General features: G+C 49.5%; 1 protein-coding gene across 2 annotated transcripts; it reads right to left on the reverse strand.

Moving 5' to 3' along the window:
- Positions 1-2,984: 2,984 nt before the first annotated feature.
- Positions 2,985-17,180, reverse strand: LOC144173925 (DNA damage-regulated autophagy modulator protein 1-like). Of its 2 annotated transcripts, none has more exons than XM_077702266.1 (6): positions 17,120-17,180; positions 12,470-12,532; positions 9,425-9,567; positions 7,196-7,373; positions 7,027-7,112; positions 2,985-4,938 (listed from the first exon to the last, which is right to left on the reverse strand). In XM_077702266.1, the coding sequence occupies exons 1-6, from the start codon at positions 17,163-17,165 to the stop codon at positions 4,729-4,731; spliced, it is 726 nt and encodes a 241-aa protein (XP_077558392.1). In that variant the 5' UTR covers positions 17,166-17,180; the 3' UTR covers positions 2,985-4,728. The 2 variants fall into 2 exon arrangements, with proteins under 2 accessions (XP_077558392.1, XP_077558391.1); XM_077702265.1 differs by lacking the exon at positions 17,120-17,180 and adding an exon at positions 13,921-14,256 and having other exon boundaries at positions 12,470-12,537.
- Between the last annotated feature and the right edge of the window lie 543 nt (positions 17,181-17,723).

Raw genomic sequence — 17,723 nt, forward strand, 5'->3', positions numbered from 1 at the left:
TCTCGTGCTCAGCAGTATAACGTCTGAGCCTCCCCGCCGGTATGCTTCATGTCCACACCGGCCACCTCACGTGTGTGGTACGCACGAAACCCCACAAATATACGTCCTTACAGAGCTTTGTCACTTGGCGAACCTACGAAGTTTACAATTCATACACACTAAGTAAAAGTCGCCGAGCACTGCTGCGGACTCTAAGTCCCGGGTCGGTTCGGTTGACGCTTTTTGTGTACAGTCCTCTGATATATACCTTCAGCGATCAGTGCGGTAGTTTTGCACACGGGCCGCTGTTGCACCGAATGCCAAGCATGCAATGCACAATGTATCGTGCCACTTTTTAGCCCATCCTGTAGCGAGACAATCGCTTTGACCAGGTATAGGGACCGGGCGACCGTTGTATAGCCCCACCGTTGCTTCAGCGAACAGCGCCGCCCGTGGCGAACCGCTCGTCAGTGGAATGCCGGTGACGGTCAGCGCAGCGTTAGGGCATGGCTTTCAGTCGTTTTTCTGCGGTGCGGTTTGCAAAGCGTAGATAACTACAGGGGCTTTTTTCAGATCAGTAAATCTTGAACGTGGATGTGACCTTTACGAGGCATGCCATGTGTGTGATTTACGCCCATACTCAGTATTTACAAATAGCAGACGACGCTCAATGCGCCAAGCTGGAAGTCAAGCTGGAAGTGAAAGTCCTTTCCTTCGTGCAATTTTTTCATGCCTGCATGCAGTTTCGCTCGCATATAGAGGAGTATATTGCAGCTAAATGCTCCCACAGAGCTGGTGTGTGCAACCGATTCAGGAATGCTGCGGCGCTGGCCATTGGCAGTTGATGACGAAACAGCGTCGTGCACAAGCGGAGGACAAAGTTGGGGGGTGCCTTTTAAGATTTACCTCAAAACAGAAATTGTGATGAACGACGCTTCCGTAACTTCATTAACTACGGCTCAAACGTGTTTAATTTCACATAAATGCTCTTACTAGTCATCGGGAATTGTTTACAGAATAAATACCGCATGATTTAACGTTATTACTTGTCGTGGAGATGACATTGCTTTACAAGAATTGCAATGGTTGCTGGCTAGTATTGGTTAATGGTTTTTCAAAAACCAATTCCTGCGTGGCTGAAGGACGATAGAGAGGAGGGTGCCGAAAACCTGTACTCAGTTTCACAACTGAATGCTGCGGTCGTTTTACAATCTGCCACGTAGCGTTGAAAAATCATTCACTTCTCCGTCTAACGACGATGGCGGTTTCTCGCAAAACGTTCTCGTGTGGCTTTCATTGATTGCCTTCTGGATTTAAACTTTGACTACTTGAGCTTCGAATTTGACCAGCACGCAGTTTGGTCTTTTGATCGCAGCGTCTTTGACCAATTCCCATTTGATTTCGCGCGAAGAAAGCTTTGCGGTCAACCATGGTAATCATTAGACGGAGGGCTAGATGATTTTGCTGTTTAATTTTGAACTTCCGTGCACCCCTCTCCAAAGCTAAACTTTTTCCAGCGTGTCGGAAATGTGTCTGTGCTGGAGGATTCGGGGTGATGCACCCATATTTTAGGCAACTAATCGCGCGTTTTTGGCGTCCTTTAGGTACTCTGTAAATATTACTTACGTATTAAAAAACACCGGCTGACGTTAACGCTGCCACATTTTTAACTATCGGTGCCAGCATTTATTTCACGCAGGCGGTAAAACGGGAAGGGGAGGAGGGATGGTTTGTAGCTTGGGCAGTTGGGTGGGTGAATAACTTTGGCTGATAAAATGACCACCACAAACGTGGGAGTTCCACTTCTGCATTCAGGCTCCCATGCTGTCACAGTGTCGCTCAACAAAAACGAAGGCACAAAGCTCACGGTTACCGAAAGAAAGTATAAACTACCGCAACATTTCTACGGCTACACGCTAATCCATCTCGTACGCAAGTGCCTTTCTCTTCAAAGCACATGTATGGAGGTATCCCAGCGCTAAGGCTGGAGTGGAAGCAGTAGTCATTGAAGCCAGTGAAGATAATTTAAAGTGGTACAAATGAATACTAATATTCGTAATAGTTTGATTCCTACTCAGATCACGCGGAGCCATGCGCCGAGCGCTGCCAAAAGCGCTCATGTCAGTGTCGCCCGTTCCCAAACTTAGAGTCGTCAAATAAGTCTATGTAGCCGTTAGTGCATTTAAGAAGAAATTAATACTAATAATAGTAGTTTTATTCGTACTAAGAACCGGTGGAGCCAAGCGTAGATCGCTGCAAAAGGCGCTCATGCCATTGTAGCCGATACCCAACTTTAGAAGCGCCCGACAAGTTTGCGTAGCCGTTACTGCATCTAAGAACCCAACACACCTGTCTAGGCTTCGTTTCATCTCACATGTCCGCCCAAAACACCACCAAATCATTCAAAGCACCGAAGCAAACACGACAAAAAAACAGGAGGCTGTGTAGTCCAATGCACCGGCTCATTCCACTGACGAGGGGAGTGCCGAGTGGTGGCGCCACCCGCCCAGCTGCCCGGCCCCTATAAGTTTAGGCGTCGTCGGGCCACGTACACTATTTTGTGGTTTCGACAATTTTGCAGTTTGGCCGGAGATCACACCCATTTATTAAGGGCACTGCAGCGAAACAGTGGTCCAAACGTTGGGTGTGTGAAGATTACCCCGACTGAAAACATTGCAGCCGACACAAGCAGTCTTCACAACATCAGTCACCCCCCTTGGTTGATCAATCGTGGTCACCACAGACCACAGAAAGTTCGAGTCGGCACTGGTCTGATTCGAAGCCTTGCATAAAAAAAAAAAAACCCTTCCGAGAAACTGCTTACCACCGGTGCCCCAATGGCATAGCCGAGGCCTGTTCCGCCAGCTCAAGTGAGCCGTCATGGCGCATCAAGACCACGCCCTTTGGGCTACGTACCAATCTCCAGTCGAAACGGGTCTTAGCAATTCTGCAATAAAAAAAGCCCGGTGATGCATGAGCACGCTCAGCGGTAATCTTATCACCTGTATGAGTTTCGCCATTTTTTATTTGCCATTTTGCACTGCTCTGAAGTGCTACAAACCACCTCCGTATTTTATTTTCCCATGGAATATCTACCGAGAGAGCAGTTTTGGACTTCCAGGGAACTGCATAAAACGGCTCTGGAATGCAAATGAAAGAGACCAGTTGCTTTGTCTAGGCGCTCACACACATGTCCCCGAAACAAATTATGCGCCTTTTCACCGCCAAAGAAGCTTCATAACCACGTCAAGGTTCAACTCGTTCATTGCCGCAAACACACAACAATCGTCGTTTCAAAACAAATGATATACTGACGCCAACCTTCCGCAGCCATATAGAACAAAACTAAAATCCCGCCAAGCTTCATCGTGTTACTTAGCTAAGAGGTACGTTCCATTGACGTTTTAAAGAAATCTATCTCATTACGTCCGCGTGGTGGCGGTCACGACTACGACCTTGGCGGTACTCCACATCAGTACACAGCCCTGGACGCTGCTCGTGGCGTTCGACATCTCCTCTTCGCTCACAGGTCCGCCTGGTCAAGAGGGCGGAAGAGGTCGCCGGAAGGCACCAGCCAACGGCCACCACGGACCGCCAACCTAAGCCACGTCCAGGACGGGGCGGGCCTTCAGCCCGTTACCTGCCACCACCATTAGGACTTCGATTCTCCTCGAGGCACTTCCTCAAAATAAAGTTTATCTCTCTCTCTCTCTTGTGTCGTCTCTGTAGACATCCACTCCGACACGTCCTAAGAGCGGCCTGGATACCCCGCACGTTCGTGCACACGACGTGACAATGTGAATGGATGGCAAGATGAAGCACGGTGGCATTGAAGACTTTCAAGTAACGCATAGCGAGATGGATGCGGCTGTCTTCGAGAGACCATGGAGTGCGAGACGTCGAGACCACATCCTCGCCGGAAGGAGCGCGCTTCCATTGTGGATCTTTTGACACGTCAAAGTACCTCCCGCACCGGTGTTTTTAACAGGCTGCATAAAGCAAGCCTATCATAGAAAGAAGGGGCCTCTATCGCAATCCCAGACAGCCAAACGTTTGGCAAAACGTGCCAGTCTCAGGCAGCTCAATCGCCTGCGAAATGACACAGTCGCTGTGACCACGTAAAACGCACAAAGAGCACACCTTTGCTTTTATAGGTTCTTTCACTAGCGAACTGATAAGAACTTACCATGTTCACTGGTATACCGCGTAAGTTGCCTTGTTCCCCACTTCAGTTCATTTCTTTAATGCTTTGGACTAGATATTTTTATTTATTTTGTGTTGCTCTTGGTGTGTATGCGTTCGTGTAAGAGCGGCTATAGTGTCGTACAATACAAGATATTTCCTTGTTCGGGTATGTTATTGTTTTTTGTGTTCTGTTAAGCAGGCGTATACGCTAGGCGGGATGTCCCGGTTTCGTTCCGACGAAGCTAAAAACCCCCAAAACGTAGTTCACTCTGTCTTCACATGCAAGGCATGCAGCGAAGCTCCTCTTCTCAGCGTCGTGCCGGTCACGCGGCCCTTGTCCGCTTGCTCATGCTCGAGCTGCAACTTACTTGATGCCAACAATGTCTTATACACTGGACGAGTGTATTTTGAAGGAGTATGATCAATCACACCATTACACAGTCTCGATTTCAAGATGGGAGTTCATACTTCTGCAAAAGAAGGCCGCCAGATGACGTCCGGCGAGCGTTGGCCATCACACAGACAGGGGAGCTGATACGTTAACGGGGCACGTCGTGATCTGCGCTAAAGGGAGGACGACGTGAGCAGCGAGACGGAGTCGTGTGGACGCAGCCGCGTCACTTCGATGCGCTCGTCCATGTGGCCGACCAGAGGGAACACGTCCACGGTGACGATCACCCTCCGGAACTCGTAGGCGAACGTGAGGAAGAAGCTCAGGAACACGGACACCAGGAACCACTCGCCCAGGGCGCTGATGGTCAGCTCACGGAAGCCCTGCACGGGGGAATCGCAACAACCACGCAGAGCTCTTCGGAACATGTCTCCCTGTTCATAAACTAGAATACAAAATGAAAGAGGGGAGGAAGAGCGCAAAGAGCGCTGGAACACGGCTCAGCACAGAGTTGGCCCTTTTCGAGCTCGGTGGTGAGAAGATGCGCTTTGCTCACAAGCAAGTACGAAGCACATCACTACGTCCCTTACGAGTGGTGTGTACGAGTGATCCTCTCGAAGAGTGTCGGCGAAAGAATGACGGGACAGCCGCTTGGCCATGCCTTTCGCACAAAAACCCGTTTAAAACGTCTTTTCGGTGTCCATCTAATCATTCCTCGCATACGGACACGGACATGTGCGAAAGTGGCGAGGCTAGGGAAAAATAATGCTGACGCACGAATCACATTAATCACACTTTCATTTTTTTTTTTTTTGCTTGCTGTCTGTGTGAACTTGACATTGATTTAAGCTGGACCACAGAGTGTATGGTAACAAATATTTGATTGATTGTGGGGGTTTAACGCACCTACGCTACAGAGGCGATGAGACGCGCTGTAGTGGAAAGCTCCGGATTAATTTTGACCACCTGGGGATCTTTAACGTGCGCCCAAATCGCGAACACACGGGCGTTTTCGCTTTCCGCCTCCATCAGAAAAGAAGCCGCCGCGGCCGGGAATCGAACCCTCGTCCTTGGGCTCAGCAACACAACGCTTTAGCCACCGAGCCACCGCGGCGGGTGGTAACAAAGATTTGAACACTGTATTTTGTGCCCAGCGTCTTGCCTGCGCCTTTCCTGTTGTGTCTCAGTGACCGAAAACAATCGCGATATTTGGCATCTTTCTGCGCATTTCTCTGTTTTCCCTATAGTGTATAGGAAGTTACAGTTAAATATACTGTTAAAATGAGTACAACAAAAAACTGAGGTGGGCACATTCTATACATTTGACAAAGTGTCCGATGTAATCAAGTAGACGCACTTTATTTTTTATTCCCTACGAGCACTTACATGCACATTGTACTTTAATTTTAAACACCTGTATGGGTGATTAAATACTTGCTCTCCAGACAGGAGTGTAATAATACATGATTGTGCAGTCCACATTACACTTCGTTTCCTCCGCCTGAAATATCCGAAATGACCACCGCAGAGCGACCCAATATTTAAAATTTCTCAGGTGTGCCCCTTTCCATTGACCTAAAATGTAATACAATATCTAAGGCAGATGCAGGGACGCAAGAATATACCGTAATTACCCGATTCTAACGCGCACCTTTTTTCCGCAAAATTAGGCCGAAAAATCGCATGCGCGTTAGAATCGAATACGAAACCGAAACTGCCCAAACAGCTGAAATTTCGTTCCACCCATCGCCATCGCCATCTCAAGATGGCGCCAAAGCTTTTAGCAACGTTTTTAGATTAGGTAATCTAAAAACGTTGGCTTTTAGCAACAGTTTTTCGGATCAAGGCGCCTAGGCTTTTCTTTCGGCGTTCACAGAAATCCTCAAATTATTCCACTTGCGTGCTTGATAACAGCAATGACAGCAGCGGCAACGAAGGTTCGCCGCTTCCGCGGCTTACGAGCGGCTCCAACGCGTTCACAACGAGCGGTTGGCTGAAGCGTATGCCTCTGGAGAAGCTCTCGGGATGGGCATGCGAGGCGTGGGCCACGACCCCATCGAACATGGTTGAACGTTCGTTCAGAAGTGTGTCATCGCGAACGCGCTTGACGGAACCGAGGACGAGATGTCGTGGTCAGCGGAAGGCGACAAGGAGCTCTCGGAGAGCGACGAGGAGTGAGATGAGTGAGATTACTTCGGGGAATAAATCGCCCGTTTCTCTCGCATTCGTTTTTCTTGCTCACAAAGTTCCTTGCACGTTACAAACGGAGGTGCAAGTTTTTTCGGTTTTTTGCCTGGAAAATCGGGTGCGCGTTAGAATCGGGGGCGCGTTAGAATCGGGTAATTACGGTAATTTGTTGGTTACGAACATTGCGGCAGGCATACAAATACAGATAATTGCATATATAAAACATGTATACATTAAAACAGCAATGTATAGCAAATAAAATCACGTAAGAAGAAACAACATACCGGGTCACCAGGTTCGCGTAAGTGCTTCGGTTTTTCAATCTCGCTGTATGTCCAGAGTTCATCACCAATGTACTGGAAGCACGCAGCTGGAATATAAATTGTTAAGGAAACAGTAACGCTGATGGAAAGATTTTTCAGAAGTGCGCATCACCCATCACTGCAAGGATACTGAAAATGATTCCGACGACCGAGGCGACGGTGATGCCGAACCTGAGCCACACCATGGTCTTCGAGAAGTGCTCGGGGCAGAGGCAGCATGTGAGGCCCGTCTCCAGCATCATGTACACGACGGCCGCTAGGAACATGGTGTAGGCGCCCGCGTTGTGGATTGCCCGGCTGGTCAACACCTGCATACGGCAACAAAGCCTGTCATTTTTCAAGCCTACACGCACGGACTAAAGTACAGCCTGTTAAAATTTTGTGGCCTACGGCGACCACGGCCGGAGCAGGCGCGCGGACGAGCATGGGCGCTGCGCTTGCCGCTGTCGGCTGGTTGCGCGGCTAAAGAGAGTGAGGGGGACTTTCGCGCTTCTTTTCGTAGTATGGCTGGCGCAATAAGTACAGTGCAGCGGGGCCGGTTTCTTCAGAGTAGAGTGAACTAGAGTGCGCCTACTCTACTCAGAGTAGGCTCACGTCGCTTCAGCGCAGGCACTTTGCGCAGCACTTGTCGCGCCTGACACACTACAAAAGCAAGAGCAAAAGCTCCCCTCGCTCTTTTCAGCCGCGGAACGAGCCGACAGCGGCAAGCGCAGCGCCCCTGCTCGGCCGCGCGCCTGCTCCGGGCACGGTCGCCGTGGCCCACAAAATTTTGACGAAGACTGTACCTGTGACGGTAGAAACGGGCCATAAAAATTCACGGAAGCTTGCACTCACGCGGAAGACTTGAATGGCGAAGCTGTCTTAGGTGATCATTGACGGAGACAAAGTTAACTTTTACTATCGTTGTGGTGTAGCGGGTTGACTTGGGCGGCATGGCATTTCAATGACCTTATGTTGAGCGAGGCCAGAGTGAGCTCGTCGTTTTGGTCGACGTCTTCGTGCGCGACTCGGCAGACGCAACTTATCGTCTCTAGCGGACGCTTTGCACGACGAGCCTCTCGAAGCAAAGCGGCCTCTTCCCCGGCCCTGCGAACTAATCCTCGGCGGGGCCATGTGGAGTCAATCATTCCCGACAGCAGCTCCGACATTCAAGTCGCGGCTCTTATACCGTACAGAGCGCATGCGCGAGACGACACGAGGACGAGCCAACGAGGGACATACGTTATGACGCGTCTTTCTCGTTCCGAGCAAGTGTTGCCACCATACGGCGAACGCTGGATTGGGGTCAATGTTGGCCAACCTCCCCAAGTGAGGATGCTTGGCTTGACGAACGCGCGTTCGAGGCACGCGTGCACGAGCGCTCGGCATTTTCTTGGTATTTTTAACTTCGGACGCAATACACTAACTATCTGCTCAACAGCTTCGCTGTTAAAGAATCCTCTAGCGTTAACCTCCACAGCAAGCCTATACACTACATCGCATCATTTACGCTCAAAAAGGCGCGTTCTATAAACTTGGTATTTGACAAGACGCCTTACATTAGAGATGAAAGCGTTTTCCCATCTATTTATACAGATCATACCTAAAGTGAGGGTCACGTTCTGTGGAAGTTTTTGTTTTATGTGACAATTGAATGCGCTTTTTTTTTTCGTTCACGACAATTGTAAAAATGAGTCGCTTTCCTTTTACCACCGAATTTGCGGTATAACGCGTTGTAACTTTACGCGGGCCGCGGTGAGGCTCACCACATTAAAGAGCAACAAATTAAGTAAGCGCTTTTTTTTTTCTACTATTACGATCCTCCCACTACATACGCTGTGGTGATGCCGGTTGTAATGACGCGTCGGCGCGTCCGTTGAGGGTATTGTGATCACGAACGTTCCACAAGAATTCATAGAACCACGAACTAGGGTTGCACCGCAAATTTTAAGGCTGATATGACGATAAACTCCAAAGTAAACACGTTTGACATTATCCGCGAGGCGGCCGTCAAGGACGCCGAGTGTTTTATTTTCTTCGTTGAGGATATAGATATGAGCTAAAGCTTTCCTTAAATGGTAAAGTAATGTATTTCACGAGTTAAACTTTGGAATCCTGCTAAAACAATTTAGTTCTCGGTTTCCCTTTAAGTGATACTGCTTTCAAGTGAACGCATTTGTTCCTGAGCTGACGTTATTTATTTATTTATTTATTTATTTATTTATTTATTTATTTATTTATTTCCCCCACTGCTGCCTTTAAAGCCAATAGTTTCGGCAATGCGGCATCCTCTGTGAAGTTTTTGACGTACGCTGTTTATGCCTCCTTGTTTAGAAAGCCTGCCCTATGTGAACACATGCAGTTCAAATTTCGCGCTTACAGGGTAAGCAGAAACAATGAGGTTGCCGCCAACGGCGATCAGTCCCGCACCGAGGGAGGCCAGGTTCAGGACGTCCACGGTTGTTTTGTAGCAGCGGTTCAGGTTGCCCACAACCACGTAACGAACCAGCATAGTTGCGCACGCTGCAAGATAAATCATATCTAGTCAGCATTGATAAGGAGTCGGTATCAATAAGAAACTATAGTGTTTGACTTCGCTTATAATGTTTGTGTCAAGACAATTAAAGAGCTATAATAGCGCCCAGACAAATATTTATTTACATAAGTAGGAAATTCAACCACGCTGTAGCAAAAAAAAAGTAAAATAATGCGCATTTTCATTTTCCGTGTACCGACAGAGGCGCAACCTCTTTTTTGCGCCACAAACACCGCGCTGTTTTAAAGTGGAACTTTATATAGCTAGGCGAAAGAAAAATCTGGTGGCTTGTTGTAAGCGGAAAACTCCTCCGGCGCAACTCCTTGCACATGCGCGAAAAAACCAGGTTGGAGACGAGTTAGATGTAAGGGTAGAGAGATTAGCTGCGTTTACAGGTGACGTAGCTACACTTTCGCATCTGCCTATACCGGTTAGTAGAAATGGCGCATCGAAGAAAGTGAAAAATAGACTATCTCATAGCAGAGCTCGCGCGAAGCGAGCTCAAGCAGCAATCGCGGGTAAGGGCGTCGGTGGTGCTGGCGGAACCGCGTGTCACAGCTTCGCTGGTTAACCATCTAGAAAAAAAAAAAAAGAACTTCCAACGTGGGTTAGGGTTACACCCCCACAACCTTCACCAGATAAAGCGAATAGACAATGCGCTGAGAAGGACAATGAGGTTTCTTATGCACGTGAACCTAAGCAATAATAGCTGCTCGGTTTTAAGGGTTTTGAATAGCAGTGAAATAGAGTTCTGAAATGCGGTACTGAAACAGGGCGCTACCTTACACGCGAGGCATAGCTCTCTCTTTTTTTTTAATTCCCTTCAACAGAAAAGGCTCTTCTACAATGCATAATTCCTGCACAAAGTGCACTCTTGTTCGAGAGCAATATTCTAAATTGAGCTTACACAAAAACATGTGCTTTGGTCTCTGCCAAGCTGTGACACACCGTGACTAACAAATATTTACGGCCATGCCGTACAAGCGAATGAGCCTTGGACAGCTATCTACGTTCCGTCCTCGCAAACACACACCATAAAGCGAGGACATCTCCGGTTGAGCTATCGGTGAACAAATGCTCGTAACAGAGCTTTTCGTGCCGCACATTTTCAGACGTAAGCAGTACCAGTTATTGAAAAAGGCATGCAGCGGGCGTTCACTCGGGGATAGTAAGGCGAAAGGAGGTGTGATGTCATCTCAAAGCGAGGACGCGCGCCATTACTTCGTGGGAGGACCACAGTTACACTCAGTGCACCCCGCGTGTCACACGTGATTGTTGTGTATATCGCAGAAGGCGGGAAAGTATGAACAAGATAAAGACTGAAAAGTACAGACAACGCAGGTCTCATAGCATCAGCACAACACATGGTGGAGCAGGAAAGTTACAGGAAGTTACAGGAAGCCCGGCAGAACCGGTTAGTGACAACAACCGGCTAGTGGCGCTTAGTACAGCCGACTCTCGATCATGTTAAATCGCTTAATTGGATATTCGGTTAACTGGACGTGATGTTCTGGCCTCAGAAATTTTACATGCAATTAAATGGAAGAAATCGCTCGATAGTAATTCCAAGCTATAGAACCCATTATTCGAGTTAATTGGAAGTTAGTTCGAATAAAAGCATCAAGGTTACCGTAATTTCTCGATCAAATTCAAAATTTCTAAGCGCCAAAACACCGCTGTGCTCTGCACTATGTCGCCACCATTACAACCGAGCAGCGCACAGTCGATAATAGCGACAGGTCAGTTGAGACTCGCGCCAGTGTACGCCTCTCTGAATCTTGCAACGTTCCCTACAACTCCTCCTCACTTTTTACCTGTGAATAAAATACTCTCTCTCTCTCTCTCTCTCTCTCTCTCTCTCTCTCTCTCTCTCTCTCTCTCTCTCTCTCTCTCTCTCTCTCTCTCTCTTCCTCTTCAGGTCCTCAGGCTTCTTTACTGCGCACAGCAGTATGCGTGAGTCTGAACTATACCGGCAAACAGTATCGTACACTCCAATGGGCGACAAAAGCCGAAATTCTGAACAAAATCAGGAGTGTTGCAGACCAATGGCTATGCGTTATTTTACCATCTGTTTAATTGGAAAGTCGGTTAACTACAAGATTTTTTTTTTGGGGGGGGTGGGGGGGGGGTGGGGGGGGGGGGCGGTACCCGTGGACTTCGTATTAACGGGAGTCGATTGTAATACTACAGCAGACAGTGGAATGGCACTGACCAGAGCCGATGTCCGCCTTATGTCTGCTGCACATCACACAGAGCCCATGCACACACAAACAAATTTACGCCGAGTGGCATAGAGTTAACACTACTGGCTCCGAGTCACGATTATACTGTATACCGTCGATTTCGCAGGATTCAATACTACTTTTTTTTCCCTCGCGTACGCGCTGGTAGCACGCACTCCGTTGTGAACGGCAGCGATTGTACGAAGGCCAGGCGTTGGGAAATTTATGGAGGAAGAAAAATAATATTTTTGTAGTTTTTGTAGGGGACTACTATAAAGTTAATGTCGATGCCAAAATGAACAAAAAAATATAGGCACTGTTTCGCAACCCAAAAGATAGATAGTAGCAACGTGACGTCCCTTCGGGGCCGCAGTCGTTCACATGCACTGAATGGCCCTAAATAAAATTTCACCTCATAACTCCGGATCACATCTCGCGCGCTTCTAACTTCTGAGTCTCTCCTCCACTCCATTTGCTCCCTCAACTGGGCTGAGGGGAGGATTAAGCAATGCTTATGCATAGGGAAATCGATTTCAAGGATTTCCTCCACTGGAGGCTCGAGTGGAGGCAGGACTCAGAATACCAGGGTAAGCCTCAGAAGTCTAGAGAGGAAATTTATGCGCACAAGTCCAGAGTCGATTATTTCTTTTGAGAAACGCATACGTACCTAGAAGAGATCCGAAGTAGAGCAGCAGGCTGAACACGCCACTTTGCGGTGGTATGGCCCCGGCTTCGCTGAAACACGCCAATACCGGCTTCAACTTAATGTAAGCTATGCATTCCTTACTAACCCTTCCTGCTAACTGTGAGAGCACACAGCCGAGGGTACCAATCGTTTGTTAAAATGGTTGTAAATACCTGCAAGCTTCATCATCATCAACCACGACAGCAGCCTGCAATCTTTCCCGAGGTTTATGCTCGGCTTTCCTATGATTGGCTCCAAGCAGAAATTTCCCGCACGAACATTTGTATGTACATTCTTGTGTTAAGTAAGCACACCGTGTAGTTAGATTTCTAACTTTAGAAACATCAGAGCAAAAATATGCATTTCTTGGGGACCAATCATCAATGTAAATTTTTCGGCGTACAGCCCTGCTTTTGATCTTTATCCTTAATTGACGAAGCCCGTAAAGTCTTCTCGTTTGCGGCCACTCACGTCAACTCTACAAGGCTGCAGACATCTCGCAAAAAGGAGTTCAATACCTGGGCCTTTACCCGTACGCATAAGTTCCCGATTAAGTTCCCGCTTACGAATAAGACGCCAATAAGTTGAAGTCGGCCACCGCAGATAAGCCGGTTGCCAGAAAACCCGACGGAAACGCTACCTTAACCGAGCATTTGTATAAGTTTCGGGCAAACGACTTATTACCTACACGTCGCTGAAGTCGTAGTTGAGAACTTATTCCCAAACTTATCGCGTTCGGGCAAACGGGCCCTGCTTTTTTTTTTTTTTTCTTTCACAAGGTCCACAACGGTGGGATAGCAAGTGCCCATTCGAAGTTTTTTTTTCCGTCTGCTTTGTTTGGCGCTCCACCATGCATATACCCTCCATTTCCTTTGAGCGAATAAATAAACGGAAGGTGATGGAGCAACTGGAGGCAAAATATGGTGAAAGGGAAGTAGCGGAACAGAATTTCAAGTAGGCTGCCAACATTGTGACAATCGAAGAAGGCCGCTGGTTCGATTGTCAGTCGACCACGCTCGCTCACACAGGCTAACGGCCATCTGGCACATGCCAAACGTGCGTGTGTCTCAAACGAACGCGTGCACATGCGCACACGCACACACTCACACACCGTCTCTCTCTCTCCCTCTCTCTCTCTCTCCCCCTCTCTCTCTCTCCCTCTCTCTCTCTCTCTCTCTCTCACACACACACACACACACACACACACATGCACACACACACACACTCTGTCACCTGCCCACTTCAACAATTCATCACGCTATTGTTTGGGTTCAGAAATCATAACAACTTTTAGTGATCGGATCGGGCTGAGCACAGGTAGCGCGTTCCGAATGCAACCAGGCGGCCCGCTAACAGCAAAACGGAAGTTTCCCTTGCGGCCGACTGCTGCCAGCCGCACTAAGCGTGCACACAGCCCGAACCAAGGGTCTCACCTGATGTACGGCGCGAACGGTGTGACCGTTCCCGTGAGCGTCGCCCAAGCGTAAGCAATCAGGGCGGCCCCTATGAGGCTGACCGCCACCATGGACGGCACCCAGCCGATACCGGAGCATATCACCGTCGCGTCCATCTTGTTCGACCTGGTGCCTGCGTACATTCTCTACGCGCGAACGTCACCGCACCGTTGCGAACTTTCGCCGCCCAAGCGCGCACATGACGCCGGCGTATGAGAATCCTCCGACGTTTCCTGCGAAACTGAACAGGGGAAACGCAGCTAGGTGGAGACGGGCGACCGCTATCGCCGAAACGAACGCTAGGGAGAGGCGGAACACAATCGAAAGATAACCGGCTCGCCTACCTTTGCCCCGATGCACAGGCGCGCAGATTACGTGGACGCTCTTTCTACCGTCCACATACCGATCCGCCAGCCTGTTTGCAGGAAGGGAAGAGTTGTACGCTTGGAGAGAGAGAGAGAGAGAGAGAGAGAGAGAGAGAGAGAGAGAGAGAGAGAGAGAGAGAGAGAGAGAGAGAGTAGTTCTTTTGTGTGCATCCACTTTCGGCTCAGCCGTCAGTCGTTGAGAAGAGCACACTTGCGCTAGTCAGCGAATTTCCGTGCACTCTAGCCGGTGGCAGGATAAGAAGGCGAGAGAGTCCCGTGATGCAACGACGGTAAAAATGAAACAGGGGCATAATCTTCCACGCGGTATACTGCAAGCGCCATCAACAACCAGCGCTAAATTCTGTTTCGCAATGGCCATACCTATTCCCTCGTTGTCGGTAAGCGTTACATCTATCTAAAAGTTCTTCCTTCAATTAGGTCTATGTAAGCTAATGAAAGAGCGAACACTCGGCAGGCCTCGGAGAGATCTAAAACGACTATCAGGTCACGGTTTCAGTGTTACAGATGCAAAAGATGAAGGAAGCTCACATTAACGCGTAAGACTTGAAGGTAGCGAAGCTGTACGCAACCTTCACGACCATAGCGAAGGTTTAAGTCCACGATTGCAGCCGATTCGCATCTTCTTCGCTGCCGCAACGACCTTTACTCCATCACTGTTGCTGTAAGTGTGAGCTTCTTTCATTTTTGGGGGGGACGTGATAATCATTGGACATCACCTTGGAGGGGAGTACGCGATGTCGTGTCTTTCTCGTCCCGAGAAAGTGTTGCCACGATCACGGCGAACGCTGGATTTTTTTTTTTTTTTTTTTGCCAATCTCCCTAAGTGAGTATGCTAGCGCGTGGCTTGACAAACGTGCGCCGGGGACGCTGGGCGGTTGCTACGAGGAACGCACACACGAGCGCTCAGCATTTTCTTGTTTTTTTTTTTAACTGCCGGGTGGTCGCCGCAATCTTGGCCAATCTCCCTAAGTGGGTATGCTTAGCTTGACAGATGAGCGCAGGAGACGCTGGGCGGTCGTCGCGAGGCACGCACACGCGAGTGCTCGGTATTTTCTCGGTTTTGTTAACTGCCGGGCGGTCGCCGCAGTGCCCGTGCTCACGTGCGCGCGCTCGGCAATTTCTTGGTTGAATTAATGCTTACAGCACGAACAATTCGTGGTGCTCAACCAGCCTGGCGCAGCGACACGTGCAGTGCAGTATTCTCGCGGGGCGTCCTATGCACCGGATCTTACCTGGTGGTTGGGGCCAGGCACTCCTTTATGGCACCCTGGAGCCCGATTGCAGGGGGAGTGATCACCATCCCATCATCATAGGACTACACCCGTCGCGGACCCGCCGACTGCGACGCAAGTGCTGTGTCGTGAGTCTGAGTTGGGACAGCTTTCAGTCTAATCTGGCTGCCCAGTCTGTGGAGGCGGCAACAGACCTTGTCGACAGGATACAAAGTGCACTCAACTGTGCTACCACTACCACATGAGTGGACGTGGATCGGCCTGCGCCGGATATCGGCTGCTCGCAGGCAAGCAGATCTTGCAGCCTCTCGTGATCCTTTTCCCCCACACGCCCACACGCGCTTGCAGTTCCTAACAGCAAAGTCACGCCGATAGGAAAAGGACCTTTCGCGTCGTCAGTGGCACACTTGGTGCGAGGGGTTTTCCTCGAAGACCTCCAATGCCTCATTCTGGCGAACAGTCCGGGCGATGGAACGTGGGCGGCGACCTCCAGATCCTGCCGCTTACGCTTGCTTTGCTGCTATAGAGTAGGTCTCGAAGATTTCGCCAAGGAAGCGGCCAGAGCGTTTTTCCCGTTCTACGATGTGCCGCCTGTCCGAAATCTCCTGCCCAGCCCAAGATTCCTCCCTGCACATGTGGACAAACCTCCATTGCCTTCTGACGTCGATGGTATTTGCACGGCTTTTAGGAAGGCAGAATTGCTTGCGGCAATAGACTGTGCTAAGCGGAAAACTGCGCCTGGTCCAGACGCTATACCCTACGAAGCCTTCAAGAATTTGAACAATGATGTGCTCGCTCAGCTCCTCGATTCAATCAACGAGGTATGGCTTAGGGGCGTCGTTCCTGGCAGCTGGAAAGCAGCGCATGTCGTTCCTATACCAAAACCTGGCAAGCCAGCGATGACACTAGAAAACCTTCGGCCAATATCACTTACGGCGACGATTTGCAAGCTTGTAGAGAAAATGTTAACCACTCGCTTGTCGTGGTGGCTTGAACAGCATGGCTATTACCACCCCGCGCAAATCGGCTTTCGACCATCACTTGGCACGGAGGACGGCCTTAGTGTTTTAGCAGCGTCAACATTGGCGTCAGCCCGCAGTCATGGTGCACGAACCATCCTGGCAATGGACATCCAAAAAGCCTATGACAACATCAGTCATGCTGCTATCCTGGACTCCATTGAAATGCTCTACCTTCCCATGCGGGTGCGGCAGTTCGTCTAGTCATTTCTTCAAGACAGGACATTTGCCAAACGTCTTCACGGAAAAGCTGTTGGGTCCGTTGTTCGTGTATGTGGTGCGCCCCAAGGATCGTGGTGCGCCCCAAGGATCGGTATTGGCTCCGACTTTGTTTAATATGGCGTTGATTCCACTGGCATGGCGCCTTCACGATGTACCGGATGTTAAATTTCTCATTTACGCCGATGACATCACCGTGTGGAGCACGTGCACCATGACCTGGAAACTCAAGCGAATTGTCTGCAATCAGCCTTAGATGTGACCGCAGCCTTTGCCTCTTCCGTGGGACTTCAGCTTTCATCAAGTAAAACAACATCCACACCTGTTGCAAAACGCTGGGGCCGCCGAAGGCTGGCTGCTTGTCCCATCCGCCTTCAACTGGCTGGGCAACCACTGCAAGAGAACCCAACAGTCAAAGTCCTGGGGTTGATGATACATCAGTCAGGAACGGCGACAGCTTGGCCAGCTCAGGCTAAACACCAAGCCGCTCAAACGCTACAACTAATACGCCGAATCGCTCCCAAAGCTGGTGGAGCCAGCTCACACGTGGCGCGACAAATATTACAACCACGCTTGGTCTACTCTGCTCAGTCCCAGCATTTGATGGCAGCGCAGTGGGATCGACTGGAAGCAATTAACAGAGAGGCTGAGAGCAATTACTGCGCTCCCACGCATCATCCCTATAGTTGTTCTCCAGGAACATGCCCAACTGAACACATTGGATGAACTTGTTCATCAACGTCGCAGAGCTCGAGAACTGAAGGCTTCATTGTGTGATTCTGCGCGAGCATTAATAGCTTACGCAGTCTCGCATACGCTGCCAGCCCTACCACAGCGAGTGCTCCCCTCGTGGCAGTTCGTGCAATTGAGCGGCAACAAGCCAACTGACCTTCGTCGCCCACAGTAGAACAATTCGGCGACTGCCC

Source organism: Haemaphysalis longicornis, unplaced genomic scaffold (assembly GCF_048455015.1).
Source record: "Haemaphysalis longicornis isolate Haplotype H1 unplaced genomic scaffold, Haemaphysalis longicornis Haplotype H1 scaffold_3, whole genome shotgun sequence".
In the NCBI taxonomy this organism is placed as follows: Eukaryota; Metazoa; Arthropoda; class Arachnida; order Ixodida; family Ixodidae; genus Haemaphysalis; species Haemaphysalis longicornis.